Source organism: Agelaius tricolor, unplaced genomic scaffold (genome assembly GCF_023055355.1).
Source record: "Agelaius tricolor isolate 1412-34295 unplaced genomic scaffold, bAgeTri1.0.p SCAF_18, whole genome shotgun sequence".
NCBI classification, from domain to species: domain Eukaryota; kingdom Metazoa; phylum Chordata; class Aves; order Passeriformes; family Icteridae; genus Agelaius; species Agelaius tricolor.
In genome coordinates this window covers 16,608,852-16,622,142 of record NW_027269278.1, presented here as the reverse complement: position 1 = coordinate 16,622,142, position 13,291 = coordinate 16,608,852, and the positions used below count along the sequence as shown (strand labels likewise).

General features: G+C 51.8%; 1 protein-coding gene across 1 annotated transcript; it reads right to left on the bottom strand.

The window, feature by feature from the left end:
• Positions 1 to 11,081: 11,081 nt before the first annotated feature.
• Positions 11,082 to 12,805, bottom strand: NKX2-5 (NK2 homeobox 5). The gene is made up of 2 exons (XM_071443751.1): positions 12,505 to 12,805; positions 11,082 to 11,854 (listed from the first exon to the last, which is right to left on the bottom strand). Exons 1-2 carry the CDS (start codon positions 12,803 to 12,805, stop codon positions 11,247 to 11,249), a joined length of 909 nt encoding a protein of 302 aa, XP_071299852.1. The 3' UTR covers positions 11,082 to 11,246.
• Between the last annotated feature and the right edge of the window lie 486 nt (positions 12,806 to 13,291).

The following is a 13,291-nucleotide window of genomic DNA, read 5'->3' as shown; positions in this document are numbered from 1 at the left end:
CTGTGCCAATCCCTGGCAGTGTGAGGGAGGAAAAATCCTGGTGTAAATATAATAAATGTAATAATTCCTTTCCTGGCATCTGATAGAGCTGTGGGAGGTTGCTATGGGATTGTTGATGTACATGAAATATCCACTCAGGAACCTTTGGGATTAGTTTGCAAGTGTGTTTTCCTTTTTTTCCCCTTTTTTGTTTTCTTTCTCTCCCCTGCAATTTAACTCATTTCAGGCAGTGATGAAAGTTTAGATTTTATTGTCATCTGTATTTACTCCACGCCGAGGTTCTGTCTGGAGGAGCATTTTGAGGAGCTGACCATTTATTGCAGAAACCACTAGGTAGCACTGTGAAATAAAGTTCTGCACCACATTCTGCTTCCCTGAACAAAGACCTGCCACTTCCAGCGTGGCTGGGCTCAAAATGGAATAGAGGCAGCAAGGGAGGCTTTAGAACTTTCTCCAGTCTTGGGTTCACAGTCAGGTGTGGGAGAAATGAAGCTGTCAGGGGAGGTTTAGGCAGGATTTTAGGATAAGGTTCTTTACTCGTAGTGCCTGACCACCCTCTGGGGAAGAACCTTTTCCTAAAATCCAGCCTAACCCTCCTCTGGCACAGCTCCAGGCATTGCCTTGGGTCCTGTCACTGCTCACCAGAGAGGAAATGCAAGGCTCTGATCTTATCTTGATTTAATATGTTGAAATGTTATTTTTCCAAAGGAACAGAGCTGGGTAAAATTTTGGTTTTGATCATTAATTGATTTTCATTGAACCTACTTCAGTCTTTGACTTATTATTCCTCCAAAATTACTCAAATAAGGTAACTTGTCAGGTTTATTTTGTAACTTTGGGGCTTCACCAAGCTAGCAAGTTATCCTTCTGCATTTTACCCCCACAGGGTCAGGGTACAACACCCAGGCTGCAGAGCAGAGCAGTTTATGCCCATTTCTGTTCCAATTCCCAGCAGCCAAGTGCAACGTGTGTTCCTGCAGCAGCCCCATATCGCTGCTTTTTAAAATTAGCCCTGGCTTTGGCTGCTGCAGGGAGAGGAGACACGATAAAGGGATTGAGCATCACGCCCTGCCAGGGCTGCTGGGCTTAAATCCTCCAGCTACAGGAACCCTGGGCTGGCTCTGCCTGGTCCCTGGCCCCAGGGGTCACAGGGGTGTCTTGGTCACTGTCAAAGCCTTTGGGGACCTTCAGTGCTGCCTGAGGAGCTGGAAATTCAGAGGAGGGGATTCCTTCTATGTGTCTGCTGTGGCTGTAGCTGATGTAAGGGGTTTTCTATCTGCAGAACCAAGGAATTGGAGGAGATGGTCTTTGTAGATCACTTCCAACTGAGTTATCCCATTCTAAAATTATTCTGGAAGGACATGGAATGGTTGGAGCGAGTCCAGAGGAGGCCACGAGGCTGATAAGGGGACTGGAGCACCTTCCCTTTGGGGACAGGCTGGGAGAGCTGGGAATGCTCAGCCTGGAGCAGAGAAGGGCGTGGAGACCCCAGAGCACCTGGCAGGGTCTGAGGGGGAGAGGGACCAGAGGGACCCTGCATCAGGAACAGGAGTGCCAGGAAAGGAGGAATGGCTTCAAACTGAAAGAGGGGAAATGTAGCTCAGGTACATGGAAGAAATCCTTCCCTGGGAGGGTGACAGGCCCTGGCACAGGTGCCCAGAGCAGCTGTGGCTGCCCCTGCATCCCTGGCAGTGCCCAAGGCCAGGCTGGACAGGGCTGGGAGCAGCCTGGGACAGTGGAAGGTGTTTCTGCCATGGCGGGGGTGGAATGAGACTCTTTCAGCTCCCTTCCAACCCAAACTATTGTGTGGTTGTACATAAAAGCACTTTTTGAGGTGGGTGCAATTCCCACCATCAGGGAAACAACTGCAGAGCGCTGACCAAGGAGGGCAAAGTGTCTGTACCGAGGCTGCCTCCAGTCCTGGGCAAACCAAAGCCACCCCCAGCTAAAACCAAAGAGCTCATTGCCCTGACAGGGCCCTGAATTGCTTGATGCTTTCACTTTTTGATAGGTTTGGCCACCCTGGCTTGGAGCAGAGTGCGGTGGTGGCCTCGCCTGCTGCTCTGGGGGTGTCTGCTAACACTGCCTGGGCAGCTGCTGTCCTTTATCTGCCTCCCCCTGCAGCATCTGCAAACGACTTACGTGGGATTTTCATCCCCTGAGGATTTATGGTGACCTCTCAGGGACCTTCATCAGAGGATCAATACTCTCCTGACACCTGTAGATCAACATAAACTTGACCCTTGGTCTTGACAGATCCATCACCACAGAGCCCTTCCTGTGAAGCCTCCTGGGCTGGGGAGGAAGCAGCACTGGTGGCACAGCAAAACCCTCCAGCCCAAGGTCAAAAGTCAAAATGATAAAGGAAGGCTGAACCTGTGGTACCCAGGCAGAAAATCAGGGTAAGGATGAGGGAGAGGCTCAGGGAAGGTCCCTGCAGGATGATTCACCCTGGGTGTGATGCTGGAGTGGAGGAAAAGCTCCGTGGAACTGCACATTCTGTGGAAATGCTGCTCCCTCCCAGGATTTGTGATAAGGAGGGATCTGCTGCTTTAAAAAGCTGCTGCTTGTGCTCATCCTATCTTTAGCTCAGGGCAGCAAAGCCTTCTCTCTTTTGAAAAGTCAGTTCCTCTCTGTGCAAAGGCTTTCCACCCGTTTCCCCCCCCATTTCAGGGATTTCTCAAATGGCTTTTCAGCCTTTCCAGGTGATGGAGGATCCTTGTTCTTCACTTGAGCTCTGCCTCTGCACTGCCATGCATGACGTGGAATCACCATCCCAATATTCCACAAATGTCAGAGCTACAATTAAAATTGGCTTCCTGATTTCAAGACCTCAAAACTCTTGAGTTTATCCAAAAAAAAGAAGGAAAGCAACAAGCAGTGGGTGCTGCAGCAATGACAAGAACTCTGCAGAGCTGGATTTTCCCAGGCTGATTTTTATTTAAGGGGTTTTTCTTTTCCCCCAAGAAAAGAATTCCACCAATTGTCAGTAACTCAAAGAAAAAAAAGAAATCCAGTTGTCAGTTCTGTATTTAAGGAAAAAATAAAAATACAGAATGAAGACCTGACGCCCACACTTTTCTCTCAGCTGATTTTGAACCTCCTCTACTTTCAGTCCCCTCAGAAGTGAATAGGATGTTATCTTTGTTGATAAAACAGGAATGATCTCAAAGAAGACTTTTTGAAAACATTGGGCTAGGGAATTTTGAAGGCTGAAATCTGCAAAACTTGTGATCTTATCTTAATAACAAGATGGTGTAAATGGGAATTAATTAATTAATGGGTAAATGGAAATTAATTGCTTAAATGGGCTCTCCATCCCCAGCCACCTGTGCCTCAGTCTGAAGCTGAGTTATCCCATTCTAAAATTATTCTGGAAGGACATGGAATGGTTGGAGTGAGTCTAGAGGAGGCCATGAGGCCTCCATGAGGTAAAAGCTCCTGCTTTTACCTGAGCTCAGCTCCCGTTTCTGGGGTTTTGGGGGTGAAATGCTGGTCCCAGGGGCTTGCAGGGATGGTGGTGCTCACATCTGTAACTCTGTGTGTGTGTGTGGCTTAGAAAATCCAACCAGAAGGAGCTGGGGAAGTGAGGTTGGGAAATCGTCGCTGCCAGGACCCAAAGCAGGTCCTGGGTGGCTGCAGGTGTGGGATGCTGTGGGTGCCCTGCTGATCCCAGCCCAAGGACACGGCTGTGCCCCACAGGAGGGGTTTTGGTGGCTGTCATCTGCACAGGCACTGCCCAGAGCCATCCATCATCTCCTGCTGTGACCTTGCACCACCTGTCTGTCCCCGGCAGGGCCAGCAATTAAACCCTGAGCTAATGAAGACAGCAGGACATGAAAGGGCTTTGAGGGAGCTGATCAAAGGGGCAGAGCACAGCATTTTCACAGAATATTGAGGCAAACAGGACTGGAAATGTGGTCAGGAAAGGAAGAAAATTGAAGAGGATATTTAGAAATTAACCTACAGCTGTTCCTCTTGTTCCATGTGCTGCATGGGGGGTGATTCTCTCATGTGCTCTTACTTTTGGGGTTTTTGGTAAAAACTGAGTATTTATGTTCACCTTGTTACATGGGAAATAATCTTTGTGTGTACAAAAGTGAAATGCTGTAGGTAATGAGGACTTGAGGGGGAAAGCTGATTTCTTATTTGAATGCCTCATGGTATAAGAAGTTATTTAGGTTTTTATTCTCAAGGTGAAATTTTGGTGGGCTCTAAATTGGTGTCTAACCAGGCAAATGGTCACCTCTGGCCTGACTCTCAGAGAGGCCAATAATCAGCAGCTCTCACTGTGTTTGGGGGGGGTTTAAGTTAGTTTTTTTCTGTGTGCATCTAAAAGGGGAACTTTTGATCCCAGATGGACATGCTGGATGACTGTGGGTATTGGATGGCAGATAGGGTTGAACATCTCCCTTTATGGTGGCAATTGTGCTTTAATTTCTTCAGAATTATAAATTATACCTAAATAAAGTTGGTGGGTTTTTTTGTTTTCTGTTTTTGGCATAGCTTGGTGAAGGCTGTTGCTACAGACAGCAGTGATGAACAGATGAACCTGCATTCTGAGCAGGGCTGGGTGGCTCCAAGATGGGGACTCCTGCAATCCCCACGGGTGCACAGGCTGGGGATCATTTCCTGGGCATGGAATGGGCTGCTGGAGCTCAAATAAAACCCAGAACAAACAGGGAAATGCCTCCAGCCCCCCAGAAGCAGCAACAAACAGCAGGAGGACACTGAGCCTGGCATGGGAGAGTGCCAGAGGGGCTCCTGCTGCCCCAGCCTGGCCCTGGGGAATCTCCAGTGGGATCAGCCAGTCTGCAGAGTGAAGTGTGTGATTGCAGCCTGGACCTGGCTCTGAGGGCTCTGCACAGAGGGGAGCAGCACATGAGACCTGCAGTCCAGTGAGATTTAAATTTCCCTCCTTTGAAACAGCATAAATCATCTCCTTAACATAAATCATAAATCATCTCCTTAACACCGTTAGGTTTGCTGGAGTTGAGGCAAAAGGTTTTCATCCTGATTTTTTTTTTGGTGCTTAAAAACGTGAGAAGCTTGTTTGTTTGACTGAAATGAGTATGAATTGGTTTTGTGAGCTGTTGTTGAATGGCTGCTCTTGCTCCCAGCCAGCACTGCCCGTGTCTGTGTGCTGCTCCTCCCCTGCTCTGACTGCAGCTTTTCTTCTGCACATGGCACAGAAACACCCTGGGCCAGGAAAGTGGGAGCTGGGGACGATTTCTAGGAATCAGTGTTGTGGTTATTTCCAAGCTTGTGCTGGAGGACAATGCAATCTACTTAGGAAATGTCTGCTGTGCTAAAATAAACTCTGTGGTGTTCTTGTGGCAGCAGAGAGCACCAAACCCTGCTCCAAGAGCCCAGAGCCCTGGAGAATGTGGGAGAGAGAGCAGGTGCTTTGAGCTGTGCAAGTTAATAACGTGTTCAGCAACCAATCTGTTGGTTCTAGGGCTAAAACTCTAAAATGCCTTTCTAAATTTGTGTCTTACTAACTAGTTTTCAGAGAGTTTCACAGAATTTAAAGTACTCAACAAATCTGCTTTTCTTTTTCCCCCATTTGAGCCCGTTAACTCCTGACCTTGCCCACTCCATAGCAGTGTCATTCATGCCTTCAGCTTACCCATGTCCACAAGTAATAATTTAGCTCCAGGATGTCTCCCCAAGACCAATTAATCTTAACCAACCCTAAGAAATAAAATTATTTTGACCACTAAAAGATTTATTCTCATTCACAAAGGTTGTGCTGTGGGGCTTTTGGGGTTTGTTTCTTTTTGTTTGTTTGGGGGGGGGGGTTTGGTTTTTTTGTTGTTGTTGAGGTATTTTTGTGTGGTTTGGTTTGGGTTTTTTTTTGTTTGTTTTGTTGTTTTTTGTTTTTTGTTTTTTTTAAGGACAACTTATCTTTCCAGCCCTTCAAACCAAGCAGGTATTGAGTGAACTCTCAGAGTTGGTGGGAGAACCCCTGGACTGCTCAACCTGCTGCAAACACGCTGTCCCTCTCTAATGGGCTGGGAAAATGCCCAATCTCCTGGCTTAGGTCTGTGATTTAGCTATTTGATCGTGATTCTTTGTTGACACCAAAAATCACATTCTTTTAAGCAGGGATGAGTTAAGGGATGTGTTACAGTCTCAGTGGGGTCAGTGCTCCAGCTGCTCACACGCAGAGCTGGTTTCAAAATGCTCTTCTCATGTGAATTTCTCTTCCTGGGTACTCAATTTCTGGGTAAGAGTTTATTTTCTGTCTCAGCTTATTGATCCAGTCTCCATTGAAATAATTTCTATTTCATTGGAAGTTCCAGCAGCTCCTTCATGCAGAGGAACTCAACCATTTTCCCTCACCCCATCAGCTCCAGCCCAGTGCAGGACAAGGGGGGATGTGGCTGATGGGCTGCTCGGGATGTTCCCGTCTCCAAATGGGTCTTTTTTGCTGCATGTTCCTGTCTCTAAATGGGTCTTTTTTGCTGCATGTTCCCGTCTCCAAATGGGTTTTTTTTTGCTGCATGTTCCCGTCTCCAAATGGGTCTTTTTTGCTGCATGTTCCCGTCTCCAAATGGGTCTTTTTTGCTGCATGTTCCCGTCTCCAAATGGGTCTTTTCTGCTGCATGTTCCCGTCTCTAAATGGGTCTTTTCTGCTGCATGTTCCCGTCTCCAAATGGGTCTCTCTTGCTGCAATAAACGCTGGAGTGGCAGCGTTTAAAATGACCGCAGGAGACAGGGGGAGATCTCCAAGTAATGTGTTCGTTCTGTGTCACTTTGCTGAGCCGTGATTGATGAACTTTCACAAATGCGTTTCTTGATCTGCTGGGAGAAATCTCGGCTTCCCTTCTCTGTGCCAAAATGCAGCGTTAATTTCGTGTTTTGGACAATAACAAACCACCCAGGAATGAAAAATCGGACTCCAGCCTGAAAGCGCATCCCTTTCTCGCTTTGCAGTGGCATTTTAAAGGTGTTGATTCTTCTTAATAATCCCCATTAAGAAGAAATGGCTTACTGCTGATACTGATCTAAACCGATGTCAGTGAGATGAATTAGGGGCCGGGCACAGAGGGTTGTTGATCTGTTGTTTTCCTGCCGAGCCTCTCGGGAACACTGAAACACTTAATTCCTGCCAGGACCGTATCTTGTTTTTGGACTCCAGAGAAAAACTTCCGATGTGAAACCTCCTTGAACTTAAGGAATAAAATTCTAGCACTCTAGGAACCGCACGGGTGTTTTTTTGGGAAAAACAATTACTTCAGTTCCTACAAAACTGCCGCAGGCAAGGGATTTGGTATCAGTCCCTTACAGCTGACAGCTCGTTCCTGTACAAATTCTGTGGATTCCAAAGGGTTTGGATAAACTTGCCATGTGCAGTTTGTCTCGAGAAGACTGAGCTGCTCTCACCCTGTCACCTTCAGGTGGAGCTGGGACACTGAATTCTCAAAAATATACCCCAAAAAAACTGGGTTTGAACAGGGCCTTGAATGCCAGTGCCAGGTTGTGTAATCCCAAAAAAAACCAAAACCAAAAAACAGGGAAGAGCGAGATCAAATCCAAGTGCAAATCTTATTAAAAGCTTTTTTCCTACAGCCCTTGGCCTGCCCCTGGGCACTGGGAGGATCCCTGATTTCAGTTCTGTGGGGAAATGCCAGGATCCTGCTCTTCCCTCTGCAATAACCTTTCCTAAGCACAGGATTTTTGTGCTGTTCCAGAGATGGGAAACGCTTCAGGCTCGGCAGGACCAGGTCCGATTTGATAGGGGTGTTTTTTCTGAGCCTTTCAGAGGGCTGAGCTCAGAGAGGCACAGCCCCGGTGCTTCTGCAAGTCCTGGGGGGACCTTTTGCCCCTGCCTGACCCTGTGGGCTGAGCTGGTGTGGGGCTGCAGCTGGAAATGAGGCCGGGCTGGAATGGGAGAAATGGGATCCGTGAGCACAGGGAGTGCCCTGGGCCGGAATCTGAGTGCTGGGGGGGTCTGATGCCTTGGGAAGGCTGAGCTAGAACAGAGGCTGGACAGAGCTACAGAATAAAGCAGGGATTTATTCAAAGCATCTCCTCCATGGATGCACCTTGGGCAGCACCAGAGCCCAGCCAGGGCTGCACCCAAGATGAACCCAAATGGCCCCAAAATGCACGGCCGGGCACGGGCTCTGTCCCTGGGATCAGTTCTGCTCCATTTGCATCTTGCAGTTCATTGTCCCATCCCAGCTTTAGCCCCTGCAGTCCCATCCTTGTTTTTCTCTCTCCAGCCCACGGGGTTTGTGCTCTGGGGCTGAGATTTGGGTCATTTGTCCTTGGTGCCCAGCTGGAGCAGGAATTGTTTTGTGTCCCTGCTCTGTGCACAGAGCTCAGCATCCCCTGATGTGAGCCCAGACCCACACACTAAAGCAGCACAGAATCTGAAAAATAGAAAAGCTGAGGCATCGGGTCATTCCTCCTGTATCTCCTTGCTCTTCCCGTTCACCCAGCTGATGGAAGGTCTTTAACCGAGGCTCTGTGCCCCTGGCAGCGCCGGCCCAGGCAGCTGTGCTCGTGTCCGCTCCTAAATCACTTCCTGAGCCGGCTCCAAGGCTCCGGCTGCTGCTCCAAACCCCGTCTCACCCTGCCCTGCATCTGCTCGTGATGCAATTCCCGCAGGAGGAGGGGAACGTGTGAGCAGGGGCTGTGGGACATTCATCCCTGCTGAGAATGAGCACAGTGCAGCCCTGGAAATCAGAGCCAAAGCTGGTGCCCAGAGCAGCCACTGCAGGGAAATCCCACTGGACAGGCAGATTTCTTGATAGTTTGTAGCTCTGAGTTATTATGGGAGGAAAATGAACTTGTTTGGAGAAAATAACAGTGTCTGAGGAAGGGAAAGGATGTGGGGAGTGTGTGAGAAGGGTTCTGTGTTGATGTGGGGAGTTACTTTTTCCTGTGGCTTTTTCTGAAGTTTCACTGCTGTCTGTCTTGTTTGCCCACTTAAAGAAGGGCCCTGCTTCGGGATGGTTTCTGAAAGTTCGAGTTTTAGCCTCAATGCCTGCCCCCAAGTTAACTCAGGACTTGTCCTTCTTTTGGGGGCTCCCTGTGTGCTCTGGCCCTGGCTGAGCTCTGTGGTGGTGACAGCAGGGGTGGCACGGTGGCACCACTGTGACCATTTGACAGCTCAGGCAAACTGTGGCCCCAAACTGTGACTGCCCCCACCCCTCGCCAGTTTAAACCCAGCTTTCTCCTGCCCCACTCAGTCAGATTCTCCATCCAAGAGTTATCTGAAAAAATGACAGAACTGTTACTGATAACTAAACTCACTCCTAGGTATGAAAGGTTTGTCATATGCAAATATTTAATTTAAAATTTTATATGGTGTTAGAATAATAATATTTTCCCGGAGTTCTTGGGACACCTTGGCTCTCCTCACTCAGGCAGGGCATTTCCCGGTTCCTCTGCTGCCTCTCTCCCACCTGGATCCTGTGTCTCCCTAAGGCAAAGCCCTCAGGGAGCCCTGGGGATGGTTCCAGGTGAGGGGAGGTGGCTTTGCTCCCTTCTGGCCTGCCCAGGAGCCCTGTCCCCATGCCGGCAGCCTCGAGTCCCCTTTGTCTCAGACCCCTGTGGCTCTGTGGGGTGAGCTCCCTGAGACAGACTCCCCTCGGGATGAGGCTGAAGGTCGCTCTTTGCCAGCCCCGAGCCCCAGACAGGTGTTTGTGCTCCACTCTGCACTGGGGGCTTGGTGGGCAGCACCCGGCGCTGCTCTGGTGTTCGCAGGGGCTGGAAGGAGCTGGGAGCTCCTTATCGGTGCAATCCTACCTCGGGAGGGGTCTGTGGGCTTGGGAGAGCGGCTGCAGGCAGCTTCCATTCCCCGGCAGCCTTTCATCCTCTGTCCCAGGGCCACAGCCACCCTGTCTCCATCCCTGTTTACTGATGGGGCCGATAGGGCCGAGGCAGGAGGGGTGGCAGGTCCCCCTAATCGCCCTGTCACCGGCCGGACAGCCTCAGACACTCTCAGAGGATGTTGTGACTGCGCTGAATTACAATGTTTGTTGTTTCTCACTCCCAATAATTGACATTTGATAGCGACTACCGTAAGAGCGGCAGCGGCGAGGCAGGAGCCGGGCGCTGGGGAGCCCCGCTCGCTGTCCCTGGGCACTTTGGGGACAGACGGGGGCTCCTTTGTGCTCCCCCCATGGGGACAGGAGGGGCAGGGGCTGTGGAAACCTCCCGCGGATGGGCTGGGGGCAGTCTGGGGGCTTTGGGTCGTGACTTGGGGTGTGGGTACCTCTCTTTGCAGCGATTTCTGTGCAGGGAATAACAAACCAGCCCCGCGCTCCCGGAGACTGGGAACGATGGGCTCGGTCCCGATCCCAGCCCGGGGACACGGGGCGGCGCTTAGCCAGGCTGGGAGCTCGAAAAGCGGCTTTAAAATAATTTAAAAAACTCTTTAAAATACGAACACCGTTTGCAGGCGGCAAAACGGGAATGCCGAGAGCACCGGAGGGCTGCAAAACGGGAATGCCGAGCGCACCGGAGGGCTGCAAAACGGGAATGCTGAGAGCACTGGAGGGGCTGCACAAACCCGGGGAGTGGGGACCGGCCGGGAAAGGCTCCCGGAGCGGGCGGGCGGCCCCGGAGAGCCCCGGGATGTCCGGGATGCGCAAGAACGCAAGGGACGCGAGGTTCAGCCACTCTCTTTAATGACAACTCGCTGATCTCTCAGCTCGTACAGCAAAGGGCAGCGCGCTCGAAGGGGCGGACAGTGCATTTTCATGCTAACTCACGTTTTAGTGCAGAACCCTATGGGACCTGGCGGGCCGGGGTGTCTGTGTCTCTCGGGAGTCTGTCTGTCTGTCTGTCCTCATCCCTCGCAAGGGACACCTGGGGGTGCCGAGATGCCGAACTGACTGAACAGCGGGGACCGTACGGGAAGTGCAAAAATTAAATGTGGATGTCAATAATAATAATTAGTATAGAGTAAAAGTTAAAAAAAAAAAAGAAAAACAAAAAAGGGAGAGAGTTGCAGGGCTCGGCTGGGTGTTGTTGGGAACAAGTCACGCGAAATTACCGGCTGGTTTGCAGGAAGGAAGGAGGGGAATTATCAGGGTGAAGACCTGGGTGGAAAGGAGCCGAGAGGAGCCGGGAAATTCGGGCATCCCCCACCGGTGCTTGCCTGTCCCCGCACGAAATACCAAAACCCGCCCCGTCCGTGGCCACCGCACTCGTGGGATCCGCGGGGATGCTCCCCTGAGCCACCCCCAGCCCCGCAGCCTGGCAATGTCCCGAGCCCGGGGGCGGCTCTACCAGGCTCGGATGCCGTGCAAGGTGGAGATGCCCGCGTTGCCCTGCGGGATGGGCGCCTGCACCGAATTCAAGTCCCCCACGCTGAAGTTCATGAAGTTGTTGGCGGGCGCCGAGGGCTGCATGGGCTGCATGGAGGGGTAGTTGCAGTTGTAGTTGGCGTTGCAGGCGGGGCTGTTGTAGTTGGTGTACGCGGGGTAGGCGTTGTAGCTGTAGGGGTTAATGCTGACATTGTAGGGCGAGCTGTAGGGCGAAGATTCCCCCAGGCAGGGCTTCCCATCGCGCACCAGCACCGGCACGGCGATCCGCCGCGGGGGAGGGATCCCCACCATTTCCAGCGTCTGGTCCTGTCTCTGCCTTTTGCATTTGTACCTTCGGTTCTGGAACCAAATTTTCACCTGGGTGGAGGTGAGCTTTAGGACGTTCGCTAGATGGTCCCTCTCGGGGGCCGAGAGGTATTTCTGCTGCTTGAACCTTCTCTCCAGTTCGTACACTTGGGCTTGAGAAAAGAGGACGCGAGGTTTCCTCCTTTTCCTCTGTCTGGGGCGCTCGGGGTCTTCCGGGTCTCTTTTCTCCTGCTCCAGGCTCTTGTGTAAGGAACAGAGTTCTGCAGCAAAATATAGGGGCGAAGGGAAAAAGGGGGAGGGAAAAATTGTGCAAAAAATGTATAAATTAGTATTTAATAAAGAGCGAGCGAGTCCTGGCTCTTCCTCGGCCTCGCAGGCCGCTGTGGCCGCCCGCTCCTGCAGCAGCAGGACCGGCCCTGCCCCGCTCTTTAGGTACCTCTGCAGCAAAATTTCCGTGGTTTTTGTTTGAAAACGACGGTGCCCCGTGCGCTGATGTGAGTCTCGCCCGCCTGTGCCCCAGCCTGGATTTATCGCTCGTAGCTTTGTGCTGAAACCCATCCCGACCCCCGAGCGAGTCAGGAATCGCATTTGTCACCTGGTTTGTGCCCGAACTCGAGGCCTCGCGTGTGGCAGCTCTGCCCGTCCCGTTGGACAGGGGCGCATCCCCGGGGGTGTCCGGGCCGGGGTCAGCGGGACCCTGCCCGGGTGGGCTCAGCCCCGCTCCCGCAGGGCCCGGGACGGGATAACGATGCTGCCGCTCACCGAGCCCCGGCACCGAGCGCAGCCCGCACTGTCCCCTGTCCCCCGCAGCCCTGGGCACCCCCGCCCGAGCGCCCAACCCTGCTGGGAGATTCCCCATGTCCCTGCCATCCCTTGTTCCCGAGCCCCGCGCAGCAGCGCTTGGCTTTACCTTTCTTGTCTGCCTTGGCCTCCTTGGCCGAGTCCATCTCCACGAAGCTTTTCCCGTAGTAGGAGCCGGGGAAAGCGGCCGCGGTTTTGCCGGGGGGCGGCTCGGGCAGCTCGTCCCGCAGGTCGGGCAGGGCCGGGGGCTCGGTGCCGAACGCCTCCTGCTTGAAGGTGGCCAGCATGCAGGACGGGGAGGCCAGCGAGGCCAGCTCCATGGAGCCCAGGCTCTGCTGCTGCTGCTGCTGCTCCAGGTTCAGAATATCCTTCACCGAGAAGGGGGTGCTTGTCACAGGGCTAGGAAACATTGCGGAGGACAGCGGGGCAGCGGCCGCAGCCCAGGGTCATGGAAAAGGAGGTGGGGAGCGGCCAAGGTGGAGCAGCGGTGGAGCGTGGGCTCCCGGAGGGGGCACATAGCATTCCCGAGAGTAGCCCTGACTTGTGCACTGCCGCCAGGTAGGAGCGGACCATAAGGCCAGGGAAGGAGGGACTAGGCAGTTTTTGGGTGACTTTAGCTTTCTATTGGCCAACATTGCGGTGATGGTATGAGAGATGCAAAGTTCCATGTCACCTAATATAGTAATACATCTCAAAAACAGCTCCGCTCTTTTAAAGGGGCGGCACTGCATTTATCCAGCCTTGCAGCGGAGGGTTTGTTCATCCATTTGAAACAAAAAAAAAAAAAAAAATCAACAAAAAAGAATGGCCTAATGCGTACAAAGTCACTATCTGATGCTATCTATCATACAGTCAGATTAAATAAACAGGCCCGGAGGAAACCATCAACCAAATAT